The sequence below is a fragment of the Neolamprologus multifasciatus genome, chromosome 8 (assembly GCF_963576455.1).
Source record: "Neolamprologus multifasciatus chromosome 8, fNeoMul1.2, whole genome shotgun sequence".
NCBI lineage: Eukaryota > Metazoa > Chordata > Actinopteri > Cichliformes > Cichlidae > Neolamprologus > Neolamprologus multifasciatus.
This window is the reverse complement of record NC_140446.1, coordinates 27,769,753-27,787,782: the sequence shown is the minus strand read 5'-3', so window position 1 is coordinate 27,787,782 and position 18,030 is coordinate 27,769,753. Positions and strand designations below refer to the sequence as shown.

The window sequence follows — 18,030 nt, the reverse complement described above, 5'->3', positions numbered from 1 at the left end:
GGGGGGCCCTCGGGCCTCCGGCCTCTGTGCCTGCGGCTCGGTTCACTCTGGCACAGCTGGCTGCCGGCGGAGCCGGCAGGCACGCCGGTGCAGCCCCCTCTAGCTTCTGCCCGGTGGCTACTGGGTGACCCCTCATCTGGGGATCCTCAGTCCTTCCCATGAAGGTGGCACGGATGCCCCTCCGGTGGTCCTCCTTGGGCTCTTGCACTCTGGGGCCTCTGGATGTCTGGGGCCTGGATCTCCTCCATGCCTGCTTCATGCCCTGGGGGACAGGGCTATGGCTCTCTACATCCTCTAGCAGACCATTACATGGGGAAACCATTTGAATACAAGCGCGCCGATCCACACAGGTGTGCACATGGGTGTTCAGTGTTCGTAGACTTAAATCACACCTTTCTTGGCTGCTACTTCAAAGCACATTGTGCGCTGTCTGTCCTGCGTGCTGCACAACAACATTCAATATTTAGTATTTACTGCTGTTTACACTTAGCTAGATTAATGCGATGGTGTTGTGTATAGTATGTTGCATTGTTTTGGTTTTTTTGCTTGTTTTCTATTCTTTTTCTCTCAACAGGTGATCCCGGAGATATTTTTTCTTCCCCCCTTCCTCACTGTCCCTCTCCCCTTTTGTTTTTCTTTTCCTTCCTCTTTCTTTCTCCCTTTCCTATCCCTCACTCATGTCTGTCCCGTCTGTAACAACTGAAAATAAAATAAATAATAAAAACAAAGGTCGATCAAATGGACCAATACGGCAATGCCATGATGATCCATTTGGCAAATAAATCCATTGGGTATCCTTGTTGGTCTTCAGACAACAATTCTGACGGCTAAAGAACCAAATGGGACAGGCGGAAAAAAACAAAAACAAAAAAAAAAACAAATAATCAAAACACCAGACAACCCCCAAAACACTCCAACATGCAAAATAAACCAAAACATAAGGAACTCAAAATACTGGGTCGAAACTGACCCAGAACCGTGACACTGCCACTGCAGTGTGGATATATAACACGTTGTGGGGGTGGCACACATGAGTGGGTGGTTTCAGCACAATTAAAGTACTGCTTAATAAATAATAGCCAGCCTTTCTTTCCACCCCTCCTGTAACCATAATAAATCCATTACACCAGCAGAACATAGAGCTGCTGCTGTTTCTACTCAATAATTGATGAAAACAAATTCCCCCAGGCACTAATTAGATCAACAGGAAATTAGTATTTATTGGAATACAGGCCTTTGAAAAAGGTCACATTGAATATTTGCTCAATGCCTAGTCTTCCATGCAACACTTTTTTATGGTTAGTCAAAAGGGTTTAATGGAAAGTCCATTGCCCAATAGTCACCAATGTATGAAAACTATGTGTGTGTGTGTGTGTGTGTGTGTGTGTGTGTGTGTGTGTGTGTGTGTGTGATAACGTTTGTCGCCAAATAATACAGTGTTTAAGAGGGATGCAGTGGGAAATCAAAGAACTGTTCAGTTCAACAATCAGAGAGAGCCTCGTTCACTTCAGTAACCCAGAGAAACTTTAAATGCATGTAGAACAAAAACACAGACGAACTGCTTACAGAATAAAACAAGATGAAGCCTTCAATTCACAAAGCTGTGGAACAAGGTCTGACGTTACACCATGGCTAGCCCTGCTTTGGCTTTACCATAGCTGTTAGTGCAGACAGAGCCATTATGACCATATGATTGGTGTAGTGTAAACTTTACAGAGGATGTTCTGCCCATTTTCCTTTCAGGACACATTGAAGTCTAAGTTCTCCTTTGAAGTGCCTTTTTTCATTACCACATCTGATCATGGTCTATGATGCATTCTCAAATGTTCTTTAGCTTGACTTTGATCACTTAGATGTGTATTCTCCTGCTTCAGTGTGTACCATATGCAGATATGTTCTATGCAAATATTTAGAAAGAGTTTTTGAGCTGTGGAGCGTGGCTGGTTAGGACCCTAATGCCATCTCAAACGGCACACACACAATCCCTTATTCAGTTCAAAATCTCCAAGTCTATGAAAAAAAGTAACTAAATCCACTAAACTCAGAGGTAGAAAACACAAAACAAGAGATGCTTTGACAAAAACTAAAGGGAAACAAAGGGCTTAGACTTCAAATTCAAAATCATGAGAAGTGGAACAACAAGGAAGTCAAACTTAAGACAAAAAATAAAGAAACCAGCTACCAAATCAAAACAGGCCCTAGAAAGAGTAGCTTCTTGGCTTGATTCATGTTGGCTCTACTTTACTCAGTTCTGGTCATTTCCATTACAGTTGAGTGCAATCGATGTACATGTGGTCGTTAGAGCACAAAGTCTTGTGACGTCATTTCTTTGCAAGAAAAACACAACAATAGAGGGAATCAAGGCAATGGTATACTTCACATTACTCTGGGTTTAAAGTCGAAGGAGCAATAAAGTTTATCCTTACCCTTAATAAGGAAAATGGTAACTAACGTTGACACTGGGATGGTCATGGCAGCCCAGCGATGAAGATGGTCTATCCTAAAGGTCAAAGAACATGCCTAATCGCTTTCCACTCAGATACACAGAGTGGAAAGTGACTACAGGTTCCATCACAGCAGGTTTCAGAAACACAGAACCTGCACAATACTTTTATACACAAAGCTAGACATGCTTAACGTAAAAGCTTCAGGCTACCTGTAGGAATGGCTCTTTGACATCAGAAGTGGTGAACGAACCTGACTGAGCTCTGATGGATGTTTATTCCTGGTCCACCAATGATCCCAGTGCGAGCTAGTGTGCTAAACAAGAATTCCTCATAGCTTTCATTTCTGCTTTGGTATCTCCTTTAATCACAAGCCTGCTCATTAGCACTCAGTATGCTAATGCTGCTTTTCTCTGTCCTACTTGTTATGCTAACTTATTGGCCTGTATTAGCATCACTACATGCAGCCAAGTCAACAACACCTGCTGTTATATACATTAAATGCATTTTTCTCTCTGATGGTTATAACATGAATGTCCAAACTACAAACATCAGCCTCGTGGTAGAGATTGACTAAAGCCAGTGGAATCTGTCCTCATTAAACCCGTAAGTATATGCAAATCCACTTCCACTCTTGATCTTACTGCTGGCTAACACATTCCTCGAGTCATGCCACCTACACGTCATAGGAAACCTGACCCAGGAGCAGACAAACACCAGTTTAAATGGCTTATCTTACAAAGGATAACTTTTAGAGGAGGGGGACATCCCCTGGATGGGATGGGAAAATGAGTTATTGTGGTTGACAATAAGGGATTTGTGTGTCAGTCAAAGTAAAATCACTAACTCTTTAAATAAGACACGACATGATGACTTGTGCACACTTTCCAGTGTTTAAGAGACCAGTAAATGTTTATGAATACATGTGTAATCAATATGTAGAATATTTTTAAGTTAATGAGCAAGGATACATAGGTAAAACATGAAATGTTCATAATTTAGCTTCTGACTACAAATTTTAACATTTATTTAAACATTTGGGGGGAAAGCAAAGCACACACTCATATGTGCTACAAGACTCATATGAATTACTTCATCACTGAAACAAAGAACAACGAACTGAAGCAAACTACTCGTTTTGGTGAGAGGAGAGAGAGTACTTCTTTTCCTGAACTGGCTCGGTGTAGGGAAAGCAGCAACTCTGCAACATCTGAGTGTAACACCACAAAGTTAAATAACAGACTGGCCAACATGACAGAGCAGGGAAGTAACGTCACATAAACTGAATATTCATTGGTGTTTGTGGCTCAGGTCACCTACTAATTGGAAGGTTGATGGTTCGACCCCTGTCTGCATGCCAAAGTATCCTTGAGCAAATACCAACCCCAGGTTGCTCTCGCATGCATCCGTCTGCCACACTGTTTCCTGTTCCTCGTGGCATTTTTTATCGTGCAGAAACATTACTGAGCAGAACTTTCTATTACAGCTTGTAATAGAGTAATAACCAATAATAATGCTGCCAAAGGTGGAAACAAGAAGTCATTACCACTTAATCACCCAAGTAATACTCAATAATCATCTTATATCAACAGTGGCTGCAGCCGAGTAATATTACACTGAAACTTATATATATAATATATAATAGTGGGGTCATAATAAGGGACCATAAAGTGGGGGTAGTAATGTGGAAACAAACATCGTAAGCAAAACCAATGAGTGATAACACAGAGGCACATCAGTACCTCCGTGTGTGTGTGGTAGTGATGGGTCGTTCGCGAACGAAATGGCTCTTAGAGCCGGGTCTTTGACATGAACGACGCAAGCCGGCTCCTTATCGCGAGCCGTCACGTGTTTTTTTTTCTTTTTTCTTTCTCTCTCTCGCACTTTTTCCCGCTTCACTCAGCACGTGAGCCTTGTGCTTTACGCTGGGAAGAGGGGGGAGGGGCGGTAGTTACACTCAGTAGCACAGGAACAGAGCGGGAGGGAGAGAGAGAGCCAGGGACAACAACGTCACATTAGAAAGGTATAGTAATCATCCACAACTATTTTCAGTTGCAGATGAGGATTCAGAAAGTTTATTCATGCAGGTCCATATGACAGAGAATATGCATCTTCTTCTTGTTTTCATATCTTAATTTATATTTAATTGTGTTGTGGTTTGCAGTGTTTTGTGTTGTTTCACTTTAAATTTGTTTAAAAGGAAAAAGATGAAAATTTAAATAGTTAAAAGTTCAAATGTGAATAGTTGGTTTTTGTATTATATGATTTATTTATTACATTTTATGTAGAGTGAATAAATAAAAGTATATTTACGGTGGCCCCTACAGACAAAACACGTACAAACTTCAAATCACGTAAAAACTCCGAATCACGTACAAAACACAACAGAAGTGCTCCAGGATGCTAGGGGGCAGTGTTGAGCTTTTGTTACCTCGTGGCTACACAAGCCAGCAAGTACCAACGACTGGATTTGGTGTGTGGTAGTAACAGGTAAATGAACATTTTTTTAAATTATTTGAATATATATATGAGTGCTTGTGTATAAATACACAAACAACACACATGCTTTCAATTGTGTAATTTAAGTGATCTAGTAGCTCTGCTTTGGAAGTTCAGTTCATGCTAGAAATGTGTTTTGGAGTTTGTACGTGTTTTGTCTCTAGGGGTCACCGCATATATTTATATATAAACATATATAAATAAAACCACTTTTTTTTTTTACATTAGTAATTCATTTTGTGCACAATTTTATATTATTGTTAATAATAAATAAATTAAAGCAACAAAACAACCTGAAGAGCCGGTTCGGAGCCGAAAGAGCCGGCTCTTTTTAGTGAGTCGAACCGAAAGAGCCGGATCTCTAAAAAGAGCCGGAAATCCCATCACTAGTGTGTGGCACAAACATATTCAATCAGGGAACAAACAACAAACTTTGTCCTAAACTGTGGTTTGACTGCAGTGTCATGCTACAGGAGTCCCACAGGGAAGTGAGGAATAGGTTACAGTGAACATAAAACATCATGAAGTTGTGTGGTAAGGCAGGAATGGCCCGTGACTCAGTGAGGTTTTTATAGGCTTATTGTCTAACTGTGATTTATGGTAGCTGACCTCTAAGTGGAGACAATCATAACGAATGGTTAAGGGGAAAGGTCAGATTGTCTCTTCCTGTCTGCGACAGATTGACTTTAAATGATAATTCTGTGACGCTGAAAAAAACAGAAATTACACAACAATGCAAATGCAAAATGCAACAATGCAAAAAAAAGAAAAGAAAACACTTGTCTCCGCCCACATCCCATTACACACATCTTTATACAGTATTGTCTCTGCTTGTGTGTAGCGCTATACCTGCTGGACTGTTCATAAATGAGAGTTTTGTTTGTTAATTCTGAAAGGAGCAGAGCGACGGTGAAGAGAAGGTCCTGTTTTGTTGGTCATCTTTACTTTGGACAGCCGGGGCTCCACTTTAGGAGGCAGAGTTTAACTCTGACATGTAAACTTTGTTTCATCTGCGTTTCCTGTCACCTACAGCTGCAGTTATGTAAAACATTTATATGTTACATGTCAAACCCTGATAACTAATTGATAGAAACCATGTCTCCGCCCTGTTACCATTTGAACATATGTCAGCACTGACACATGTGCTGTGTCCTCCAGGGGCTGCATCCTTTGAAGGACTCACGGTCTACGTGGGCCGGGCTCTCTGGAGACCGAGAAGGCCGGAAGTGCGAGGCTGTGAAATGGGACGGTCTAGCCTTCAGATTTGCGTCCCGCTGTCTCGTTGGAGTTTAATGAACTCAACCGTCTGCTCCTTGCTATCTAAAATATAACAGGGCGTTTGAGTAAATTCTCGAATTCTATTTAATCAGTTTTTTGTTTGACGTTTATTCAGCTGCGTGAAAACTATACTATTTAATCTCAGCCGAACCGATTTACTCAGGAATTTGAATTTATTTAAAAGAGACAGTGCAGTTTAACATAGTTCAAGTGCAAGACATAAAACTGATGTACCGCACACAGGTTTATAGCTACTGCTATTTTTCAACAATTGTCCCTTGTTGGGCTTACAATCGACATAGATACATTTTACAATAAAACATACATTTTCATAAAACCAAATTACATCATAAATACAATTACAGTTACTCGACAATAATTTTAAATAAAATTAAAATCATCAGATAAAATGACTACAACTTTGGTTTCCCTTTAACCAAAGTTTAACCTTCAATGTAAAGGATCGAATGTCTGTAATCAATTTGATATCGGTTGGAAGTTCCACAGATGGCAGCCTGTATGGAAAAAGCTGACTGACCGAATGTAGATCTGCGATATAATATCTTGCAGTTGCCGTTCACCTTACTCCTAGTACGATTACTGTCTTGTCTCTGAATGTATCTATTGAGACACTCTGGGGCCATCCTATTTATACATTTAAAGACTAATTTAAGATAACACCAATGATTAAAACTCTTAAAACTAAGTAGATTATATTTCTTTAAAATGTGACAGTGATGCCACCGAACAGATTTTTTATCCATTATTTTTAAGGTTTGATTATATAAGGACACCACAGGCTGAATTGTAGATGGTGCTGCTTGGGTCCAAACTGTCATACAATATGAAAAATGAGAAAATATCATAGAATGCATAAATAACTGAGCTGCTGAAGTGGGTATATAGTGCCGAATTAACTTAAAACAATTCAGATTAGCCTCGACCGTCTTAGAAATCTTCTTTTCATGCTTGTCAAATTTAAGATGTGAATCTAAGATTATTCCTAAAAACTTAAGATCAGATGAATTTTGTTTCCTAATCGAGAAACACATAGAAACAGGGTTTTTTTTAAGTTCAATACAAGATGATTTTGTTCCAGCCATTATTGGACATCATTAAGATGTACCGTTAAGGTGTCTGCTGCATCACCAGGTGACTTAGCTGGTACGTGTATAACTGCATCATCTGCATAAAGCTGGCAGTTAGCTTTTGGACAACTGGCAGGCAAATCATTTATAAACAAACTAAATAGCAATGGGCCAAGAACAGATCCTTGAGCAATACCGATTCTGTTTTCCAACATGGACGACGTTTCTTTATCAACCCTCACACACTGCTCTCTTTTGTGAAGATGGGACTCAAACCAATCAACTGCTTGCTTTGAAAAGTCAAATTTTATCAACTTGGAAAGAAGTATGCCATGGCTGACAGTGTCAAAAGGAACAAATAAAACACTGAAAAAAGCCAAACAATAACATTTTTATGTTATCTGAATGACTTATATATCACGTTTAACCTGAGTAGCGAAAGACCGCGGGGGGTTGAAAGCAATGTGCTGAGACTCTCGTCGGCTCTCGTGAGAAACGAAGGACGTGTTTGTCGGCCGCATTTGGGGTCTTCAAATTTGGACAGCCTTCGTTGCCTGGCTGTGACGTACTCGGTCTACAAAAGCAGCCTCTGAAGGATGCAGCCCCTGAATCTGGACACCGTTCAGATGTTCATATTATTTACCCGTTGCCATGGTGATTGCTGGTCTCTGAGATGTATTTTTGATGGCGTGCTGTCTCTGCTCACACACGTGTGTCACACGGGGGAACATACTGATCACCTTTGTGGATTAAAACTCAGAGTTGCCATGTCAGAGTCCAGAGTCCAGAGTTGGAGCCACGTTTGCTCAGCCTGCTTCCTGGGCCCTGGCTGTATCTCCATCCATCCTCTCTTTATGCCTTTCTCTAACCTGTCCTGTCTGGCAGCTTAGCCAGCAGAATCATGAATGCACTGTGGTGCCAAACACGTCGTCTTTGCCAAGAGGAGCTCTATAAACTCACCATAAGCTCTTCTTGTTAGGCTTTTTAAGATTTCATGGTCAGCTAAGTGAAATCCTTTCTCCCGCTCGCTGTTGTAACTATTGGATAATGTTTCACTCTCTAAACAGTATACTGAACACTCCACTGTACTGTACTGAGAGTAAGTCAGACTGGAGATACGTGCTTTATTCTTATTGTTGGATGAAATGTGCTCCGTTTGTATCTGGTCTGGTTTTCAGTGGAGACAGAGGCAAGCAGCTGTAGCTGTTTACAATGTTTCAGGTCCTACCAAAAGCATTTCAGTGGGTTTGAGGTCTGGACTTTGACCAAGTCATTGCAACACCTTGATTTTTATCCAAAGCCATTCTGTCGCAGGTTGTGAGGACAGATGGCTCCACGTTTGACTCCAGAATACTTCCAGCTCTAAAAGCTCCCTGAAGTCTTCCCACCTACAGTGATTGCTGTTGTGATTTATTTAAGAAAACTGAATCTTAAACATAGTGAATCTTCCTTAGCCTCCTGCTGTTTTCAGAGAGAAGCACATGTAAGTGTGTTTATGACATATTATTTTGTTAGAATATTACTCTCGTTTCTGAGACAGAGATTTGCACTACTAACGTGCAGATGCATGGTAGTAATAAAATGGACTAGCTGCCTTTGTTGGCTTATAAATGTATAAATTATACCCGGTTTTATTGATGTTTTATTGTTGTCTTAATGTACAAATGTAATTTTGAAGATGGCAACTGACTTCAAGTGGTCTCAGACCTGGTCCCCGTCTTCAAAGTGACCATTTCAAAGAAATCCTGAATTGATTTAATCAGAAGGACTTCAGAAGGAAGATGATATACCTGAGCTGTGTCTATTCAGGGACAGGATGAGTACCTGGGCCTCCACATTAACACAACAGAACTTTCAGGCTTTTCTCATTCATTCTCAGAAACCACTGAAGTTTTCACTGGACTCCACAGAGACCTTTAAAAGCTCATGACTGTACCTGGTAGGTGTGCTAAGCATGTTTTCACTGTTTCAAATACTGGGTCACCAGACCCAGTGCCGTGACTGAGCCCCCTCTCTAGGGGATGTCTTCCAGAACTAAAGAAAAGTGAATCCAAAACAAAATGGATCGGGGGGCCGACCTGGAGGTCAACAGCCCAGGAGTCCAGAACACAGTTCAAGTGGCAACAGCATGGGCGACGCAGGTCCGTGTAGAAAATGGCGGCAACAACAGAGTTCAGGAGGCCACCTATGATGAGGTGATGTGCTGGTCGTACTGGCTGTGGATGTGGACCTGCAGGAAGGGCTGGACAGGGATGTAGAGGCTAACAGGCTTGACAGACGACCGGCGTGTAGAACCAGACGAGGCAGGACCAGACTGCACCCAGAAGTGCGTGGTGGAGTAGCCACAGGTAGTGGAGCTGCAAGTAATGGAGCTGGGGGTGGTGCATCAGCTGCTTGTGGTGGTGAGGCAACCACAGGCGGTGGAGCTGGTGGTTGAGCTGGACGCTGGACAGACTTTCCAGAGCCCCCAGCCAACACTGACGGTGGCGTGGTAGCTGTGGGCAGCTGGAGCGGAGATCAATGGCAGCGTGGAAGCCGTGGACGGTGAGAGAAACTCTCCTGAGCCCCCAGCAGCATAGAAGCCGTAAATGGCTGGAGAGGCTCTCCAGAGCTTCATCTCTCTTGGCGCTTGGCGAAGGCGGTCACACTTTTCTCCTCCTTCCCCTTATCTTCCCTGCTTAGCCTCTCTGTCCTTGTCTGTCTCATGTGCATTACTTTCTCTGAACAGTCTCTCACTGTTGTTCTCTAAAACCTAAAGAGAATTATGGATTTGATCAACTGGTCTCTGACTGCTATTGACACCCTTTTCTCAATGAGAAGTCTGAGCTCGGGAGAGCCCGAGTGCCCTGGAGGGACTTTTCCTGACGGATACACGATGGACGGGTGGCAGAAATGGAGGATCTTGTGCCTGGCGGGACTGTCGATCGAGGATGCTGAAGATATCTACCTGTTCGGAACCATGATAACAGGGTTCTTGCTGATCGGAGCTGGCTTGGCCCTGACTTATCGGAGAATTAAGAAAGCAGAACCGGCTGTTCAAACCCCCCAAGGCTGCCTGCTGGGATTGAAACGATGGGACGGCGCAACTTCTCACAACGAACGCAGCATGGTTAACACCTTGGAGACGCTTACAGCTGCCGTGAAGACTCAACATAACACCATTGAGCGTATGGTGGGATACATCAAAGAGAGGCCTGCTCAAAATGAGACCTTTGAGCGAAAGTTGGATCACATCGCAGAACGGCTCACTGCAGTTGTGGGATCTCAGCATCAAAAGAACGACAACACCACGGAACGGATGTTTGATATCATCATGGGAAGGCTCGCGGCTCTCCAACGGGAGATTGAGAGACCAGCGTCTGAGTGTTAAAGAACAGCTTTGAAATTCTCCTGAGCTGCTCGCATAAATGAAAAATCAACAACATCAACATGGGGACACCACGGCGCCAGCTGCGGGTCCAAGGCTGGAGCCGAACAAAACCTCCCTGATAGCGACTGTGTGATGACTATTCTTCCCATCCCATGCAAGGCCACCTGGGTTGGCTGGAGGACTGTTTACTTAGCCTGGCAGGGTGAAGGACACTGTCTCAGCTGAACTATGGACACGCACACACACACACACTTACACTGATAAGCACGCACTCATCCCCCTCCCTCTCCAAACGCCTTCGATGCTTGTTTCCTGTGGAGGAAGACGGCGGGTCTGTGTGCCGCGCTGGAATGGTAGCGCTGTGCAGGGTGGCTGCTGTGTTTCCTTCGGATTACTCCTCACCCCCCACCCAACCCTGTGGCTTGTCACGTGCTCCAATGTTGTAATGTGGACATTTATGTGCTCTCCGTGCAGAGGGGTTTTTTTGTTTCCTGTTGTCATGCTGTCCTCCCATAGGTGCCCAGCATGAGTAGAGGTCTCTTCTTTTCCTCTTGTACTTTCCCATTGTAGTGTACTTTTTCAGTGTTTTTCTGTAACGCTGCCGATCTCTGACTTGTATTCCCATGTGATGTCTTTGCTGTCTGTGTAAGTCGGGGGGGGGGGGGGGGGGGGTGTTTCTATTCCTCTGCGGGGCAACCTGGATATGGCCAATAAAGCATTCATTCATTCATTCATTCATTCATTCAGAGCCGCCAGCAGAGACAGATGGAGGGCCAGCAGGGGCGGAGACCTCTGGCTGGGGTGAAGTAGGATGGAGCTGGGCAGGGCAAAGAGCCAGCTCAGGACGCTTCTCGGCCTGCAGCAAGATGAAGTCTTTTGCAGGCTTGGTGAGCTCACTTGAGCTCAGCTGATGACAGAAGAGGCTGAGGCGACTGGTCCAGGCTCCCAGCAGAGGCTGCTGCAGACGGCAGAGCACTAGCACTGCACTAGCTCTATAGTCTCCAGGGGTCCAGAGTCTGCTGAGGTCTGAAGCTCACCCTCTGGGGAAGCCCTGGAGAGAGTGACAGTCTCTGGAAGAGTCAGGTCAGCAGCCATACAAACAGTCTTAAAGTTAGCCTGGTCAGCAGAAACAATCCTTATATTTTCAGAGTCTCTGTAGAAATAGCTCTGTCCACAAAAAGTCCACAGAGCTAAAATAAAAGCCCTTGGAAAGCAAACTCTTGGGCTGACCTGCCATGGAAATAATAACAGTCTCTGCAGGAAATGCAGAAACAGACCTTAAATCCTCTGAGCTGGAGTTAACAGTCCCAGACGTAAGAGTTTTAATATTACCAGGCTCAGAACAAACATAAGTTACCCAGCTGTTAGGCTCCACTGAGGGGGAATTATTGTCCTGAAAGTGAACACTGCTTTTATTTTCAGGCTCGGAGTGAGCAGGGGAAACACAGGTTGTTAAGTCCGTAAAGCACCGGTGGAAAAACAGTCTGTTTATTTTCAGACACGAAAAGTGAATAAAAAAAGTCTTTTTCGCTCACCATGGCTGGGCTCTCCGGAGACGTCCGGGATCCAGACCGCGGTCAGGACTGCCAAAGGCGTGGATGCTGCTTCCTCCCGGAAGAGGGAGCGGGGATGATGGAGGAGACCGGTAATGGCAGAGGGCTGGTGACCCTACATCGCCGCCAGGAAGGAGGCAGGCAAACGAGGGTCGGAGCAGGACGTGAAAAAAGAGTGATTCCGTGGCAGCTTCGTGGAAACGCCCACCTGCTGTTGCCGCCGTGTCGCAGAGAGCATGGCGAGCTCTGTCCGCTGCTGCTGCAAAGAAGAGCCAGAGGAATCCGCTGGCTCCGGGACCTGGACCACCCCTTTAGCCTGGGCCAGACCCCAGAAAGCTGGAGCAGGTGGGGGCTTTACTTCAATAGCATTCAGCCCGATGGAGTTCGCTCTAGGATCCAAGGCGTGGGAAATGCACCTCACCAGGCTGGATGCGGCTGAGGTCTTGCTCTTGGGCGGAGCTCGCTGGGTCCATGTTGTGGTTGCGTTGTTCTGTCACGGTTACGGCGTGTGGCAGGCAGGAGGAAGGACCCAGACTAGGGACACAGAAAACTAAACTTAAAACAGCTGCTTTCTTTGCTGGGGAACTCCACACTGAGCTTAACACAGGAAAAAACTAAACGAGGACAGAGAGCTATCAAAAATACTCAGGGCACGGAAGAAAAGCACACAGCACTGAGGAGGTTTGATGGTTAATGACGCGACAACAAGCAGGGGAAAACTGAGGACTAAAACACACAGGCTGGATAGAGAGGATGGGGGAACTGGTGGAAACACAACTGGGACAAACCAGACATAATGGGACAAGGGGAAAGCAAAACTAGACACACTGCACACAGGACAAGGACTATCAAAATAAAACAGGAAGCATGACATTCACAAAGACGCAGACTAGAAACTGAGACGTGGAAACATGAAGCACAGAGACAAAAGTAGCTGGACGTGGAACTCAGGGAAGACAGTGACAGAGAACCAAGACAAGAACACACACGGACACAAAAGGACAAAAACCTGCACTAGAGACACAATGAAACAGAAAACAATAATTCAATAACTTACAACAACTACACAAACACCGGGTCACCAGAACCAGAGCGGTGACATTTTCTCTTTCCACTGCTTTTATCTGCTTTGTTGTTTTCTCTTTCATCCTGGTGATTCCTCCCCTCATCGCTTGCTTTTTTGCTTTGTCTCTTTGTTCAGCATCTGTCCATCTACTCATCTTTAAAATATATTTTGTCTTCCACTGTGTATCTGTGTGCTCATCTTTTATGCTCCGTCCTGTTCACATCTTTTGAGAGTCCTGGCATGTCGACATCTTTTCCATCTTCCTCCCCCCATGTCTGCTTCTCTCTCTCTTCCTCTGTCTGTGTCAGTGGGGGGGGGGGGGGGGGGCAGATGTGACAGATGTGTCCTGGCTTTTGATCACTCTCAGGTAGGTAATGAGAGGAACATCAGCCTCGTGGTCTCGCATTATATAGATCCCAATCTCCATGTCCTTCCTCTCATCGGCTCCATCGTTTCCTCTCCTCATGTATCCTCATTCCCTTTCCCACCAACTCAGCCATTGTTGCCTTGCTTCCTTTTAACATCCCCCGAAACAAGATGAGAGTCTTCACAATCATTCATTCATTTCTTTTACAGTTAATTTCATGGTTCTGCACCTCCTACTTTTACTGCATTAGGTAGGTTAGCATCTCCAGTGTATTTGAATGGTAACTAGACCCAGAATTAGCATTCAAACGGAGATATCAGTTGGAGATTGGTAGATTTTTATTGCCAGCAGAATGGTAGTCAAGTCTGCTGTGTGTTTGTTTTCTTTATTTCCACAGCAGCAGCAACATAGTGGATTCAGATGTGAATTTTAGTGACCCTGCCCTTAGTGATACGCTCTGTGCCGTTAGCTTGCAGCGGGTAAACTGTTTAAAGCTACCGTCGTCAAGTCTCACAAATGCTTTTGAGGTTGAATACCTGTGGGCCATTCCCGGGTCTCCAGAAAATTCTTTTTATTTCATATGTCAAAATGCTGAAATACCCCGAGCAGTAATATTAGCTGCAGCTGGGCTGTGATTGATGGCCACAGTCGTTGTGGCTTTAAGTCTGTGCAGCAGCACAAAAACAAATGTGCACAAATTACCATCAGAGAGTAAAGTTAATATGAAAAAAGGAGAACAGACACGAGAGTGGGAGGAGCAGCTGATTGGTCAACTGACATGAGAAACTCACCGCACGGGAATTAGGCTGTAAGTGATGACGTCCAGCAATTATGTGTCGTTTCAAGCAAAGATACGATCATGTAAGATAAGGTGAGATAATAAATAGCAGCTACTGTTTGTGTAAATAATAATCATCCATTCATTTTCGGGGTCCTATCCCTGCATGTTGCAGGGCTAATTACTATTATTATTACTAGTACCTGTTTAAAAGCCGTGTTGTTGTGGCGAATCCACTAAGCCAAAAAAATGGATCAGACATCAGTTGTAGAAACAATAGTCTTTATATAAGGCTTCAAAAAGGGGAATGTACAACAAATAAACTGCTCGACATCAGAGCAACATATAATGGCTTACCGAAACTTCCTTTGCTAGCTAAAAACCCCAGAGTAACTTTCGTCTACCACAAAGGATTCTGGGAAACGCAGTTTTCTAATGAAAATACCTGTTAAATTCTCCCCTTTAGCAGAAAATTAAATCTATAATTAACAGCTCTCATTAAACATGTGACTAACACTTAAATCACTTACAAAATAACCAAAATGCTGTTATCAAACAATAAACTGCAATAAAGTTACAACACGTGTGTTTAATTTATCCCTTCATTTGTTCATGCATGCTCCTAAACTTGTTCATAAAGCACAAACACAGTAGACCTGTGAGAGTCGCTTCCTTCAGCTGGAATCATTTTCATAGATAAATTAATCTCCCTCGGTCTCTTACAGTAAATGTAAATTTGATCACACCCATGTTTTCAGGCTAAAAACATGAAATGTGAACAGACATGTGGAACAAACGATGAGCATTGTGTACTCATGACATCTCAGCAGACTTACAGTGTGCTTCTAATGGTAGCTGTGAGAACAAGCATCTGCAGAGTCGATGTGGACTCCATGTGTGACTTTGCACAGACACGGAGTCGATAACCATCAGTCCGCTGCTCAGTTAGCAGCTTTTGTGTTTGTATACTGAAAACAACAGAAAGGCTTTGCTTATAGACTCATCACTGCTGCTCTCAGAGCTTCCCCCTGCATCTCTTATTTGTTCTGATTTCTCGTGGTTTTTGTGGCTCTTCCCTTCTTCTTTTCCTGTTCTGCTCTTTCTTGTGCGTTGAGCTCACATTCAGTTTCTTCCTCCTTTGTATCTTTGGACTGGAGAAATTCATTTCCCTTCTTTTCAAAGGTATGAGAACATATAGGAAGCAGAGAAATAGGGCCAGAGAGATGGTGTTAATATTGATCTCGGTTAATTAGATTCCTGTTGGAGTCCTGTGAGGGATTGGCGTGGCAAAGCACAGTGTTTGAGTGCAGGCTGAGGAAAATGGAGCTCGTGTTAGAAGGAATTTAAACGCGTGTTTGGACACAGAAGGAAGAAATCAGCGCTTCTCATATTTGACATATGAGCCTCTTTTTTTCTGAGCCTCTTTTTTTAATTCAAACTCGTGTTTTCTTTGATGCTTCATCTTTTTTCTCATGCTTGGCAGCTTTTATGTTTTCTGGCTTTAGCTTTTTGGATGTGTGTGCACATCGGCACTAACTCCTCCCATGAACACATATGATGAGCCTAAAAGGTTGTGTAAATTCTTATAGGTTACTTTTCCACTCTCACAGAGATTACACAGCATGCCTCATTCACACAAGCACATTTTCTATGAAGAAGTGCTTTCTAGCTAACAATGGATGCAGCAGAGAGTGTCTTGGATTAGCATCTGGCCCATGAGTCCAGCCAGGGATCAAACCATCAACCTTCTGATTGTTAGACGACCTGCTCTACCTCCTCAGCTGCAGCCAAACAGCTGTTTGATCCCTTCAGTAAATTTGATGACACCGTGAAAAACCGCGTCAACACCGTAGAAACGTGTATTTACATTGCAGCAAGCACAGCTAGCAGAGCTTCAAACTGTAGGAAAAAATCTGGTTTTGAGCAGCCGCACGATGATGTAGACGTTTCTGTCACTCTCAGAGATGGGCAGTAACGCGTTACAAGTAACGTAATCCGATTACTTTTTTCAAGTAACGAATAAAGTAAGGGATTACTATTGCAAAAACAGTAATTAGATTACAGTTACTTTCCCGTAGGAACGCTGTGTTACTGCGTTACTAAAACCGTGATTTTTTTGCGAGAATGTCTCATGACAGTGACGTAAGCGAGTGCGACGTTCGTGACAACAGCTGTGTGCAGATCAACAATGGATCATATATCGAGTGCAGAGAGAGTATGAGCGTGCAGCGTTTAAAGCGTGGAAGTACTGACCTTACTTTGAGTTTGATTCCATAAAAAGTGACAAAAACATTAGTGTCCGTTGTGCGTGGGAAGAAAACTTCTTTTTACAGCGAAAAAAACCCCTAAACTTCCAAACAAGCACCGAGTAGCTACGACGTAATGGGAAACTCACAGAGAAACTCGCGGATTCTTCCACTGACCGCGGCACACCTGCACCAGGGTAAACCTCCGCCTACCCCACTCCTGCTTTACAGGTGAAAATAGAGCAACAGGACCGCTAGTCTTTGACTTTATTTATTTTCTGCTGTGTTTTACTTGCATCTATTGAAAGACTGAGTGTAAACACAAAAATATTTTATTTTATGTGCTGGAATGTGCAGAAAATAGGTTTAAATGTTAAACTAATTTCTTCCAGTCAGAGAATGTTGCAGATAATTACATTTTTACTTGATGCATAAAGTTAAAAGATTAAAACTAATAAAACAAGTTTTAAAAAGAGACTTTTCCATTTGATTACATTTTGTATGATGATTATGCAGAAAAGTAGAATTGGGCTGAAAGATCTATCACTTTATCACCTATTCAGGTTGTAAATCGTGTTTTTAAAAAGTAACTAAGTAACTAAGTAATTAATTACTTTTGAAAACAAGTAATCAGTAAAGTAACGGGATTGCTTTTTTGGGGAAGTAATCAGTAATTAGTTACTGATTACTTTTTTCAAGTAACTTGACCAACACTGGTCACTCTGCATATCACACAGTCACATCCCATAATATAAAGCTGCTGACTGCAACAAGCAGAGCACGTTTGACTCTTCTTCACTCCGTCATGTTACAGCCACACTAAAAACATCAAAGGAGACAAAAGAAATAAAGTGATGTTGATACATTGTACTAATGCCTCAGCATTGACATATCTATAATTATATTCCATCATTAACTTCACTCACCCCGCCCCCTGTTTTCCTCTTTGTTCTTTTTTTCCTGCCATGTTCAGGACTTTATTGTGATTGGTGGCTTTCAGTGCTGCCTTTGGCTTATTCAAACGGGATCATAAGGGCTGACAGTGAGATCAGAGACAAGCAGTGCTTGAAGTTAACTGTAAAGATCCTACAGTCCCGTGTTAATGAGCTTCTGATCCCCTCATTGCAGCACCTGGAAACAAAAAGGAGGCAAAACTCCAGTTTAACAGGAAGAGAGGTCTAGATAACTGAGCTCGGGGACGGCAGCCATCTGACATGACTCATTAAACGAGCATTTAGCATTTCCGTTGTTACACTATCTGTGGCTCACAAATGAAGTTTGCTGTGGACATCTCGTTGTGTTTGTGAGCCTGCAGTACTGCACTGTCTGCAGAGACATGCC

At 43.3% G+C, this 18,030-nt stretch overlaps 2 protein-coding genes across 4 annotated transcripts in view; both read left to right on the top strand.

Moving 5' to 3' along the window:
- The window catches only part of rbfox3a (RNA binding fox-1 homolog 3a), a 518,942-nt gene that overhangs the window by 232,726 nt on the left and 268,186 nt on the right, over positions 1 to 18,030 (top strand). The gene's annotated exons all lie outside the window — the stretch shown is intronic.
- The window catches only part of LOC146513265 (uncharacterized), a 13,217-nt gene continuing 2,429 nt past the window's right edge, over positions 7,243 to 18,030 (top strand). The window contains exon 1 of the mRNA XM_085171392.1: positions 7,243 to 18,030. This exon is cut by the window's right edge and continues 2,429 nt beyond it. Within this exon, the coding sequence (XP_085027518.1) occupies positions 10,074 to 10,679 (606 nt within the window). The 5' untranslated portion in view covers positions 7,243 to 10,073 and the 3' untranslated portion in view covers positions 10,680 to 18,030.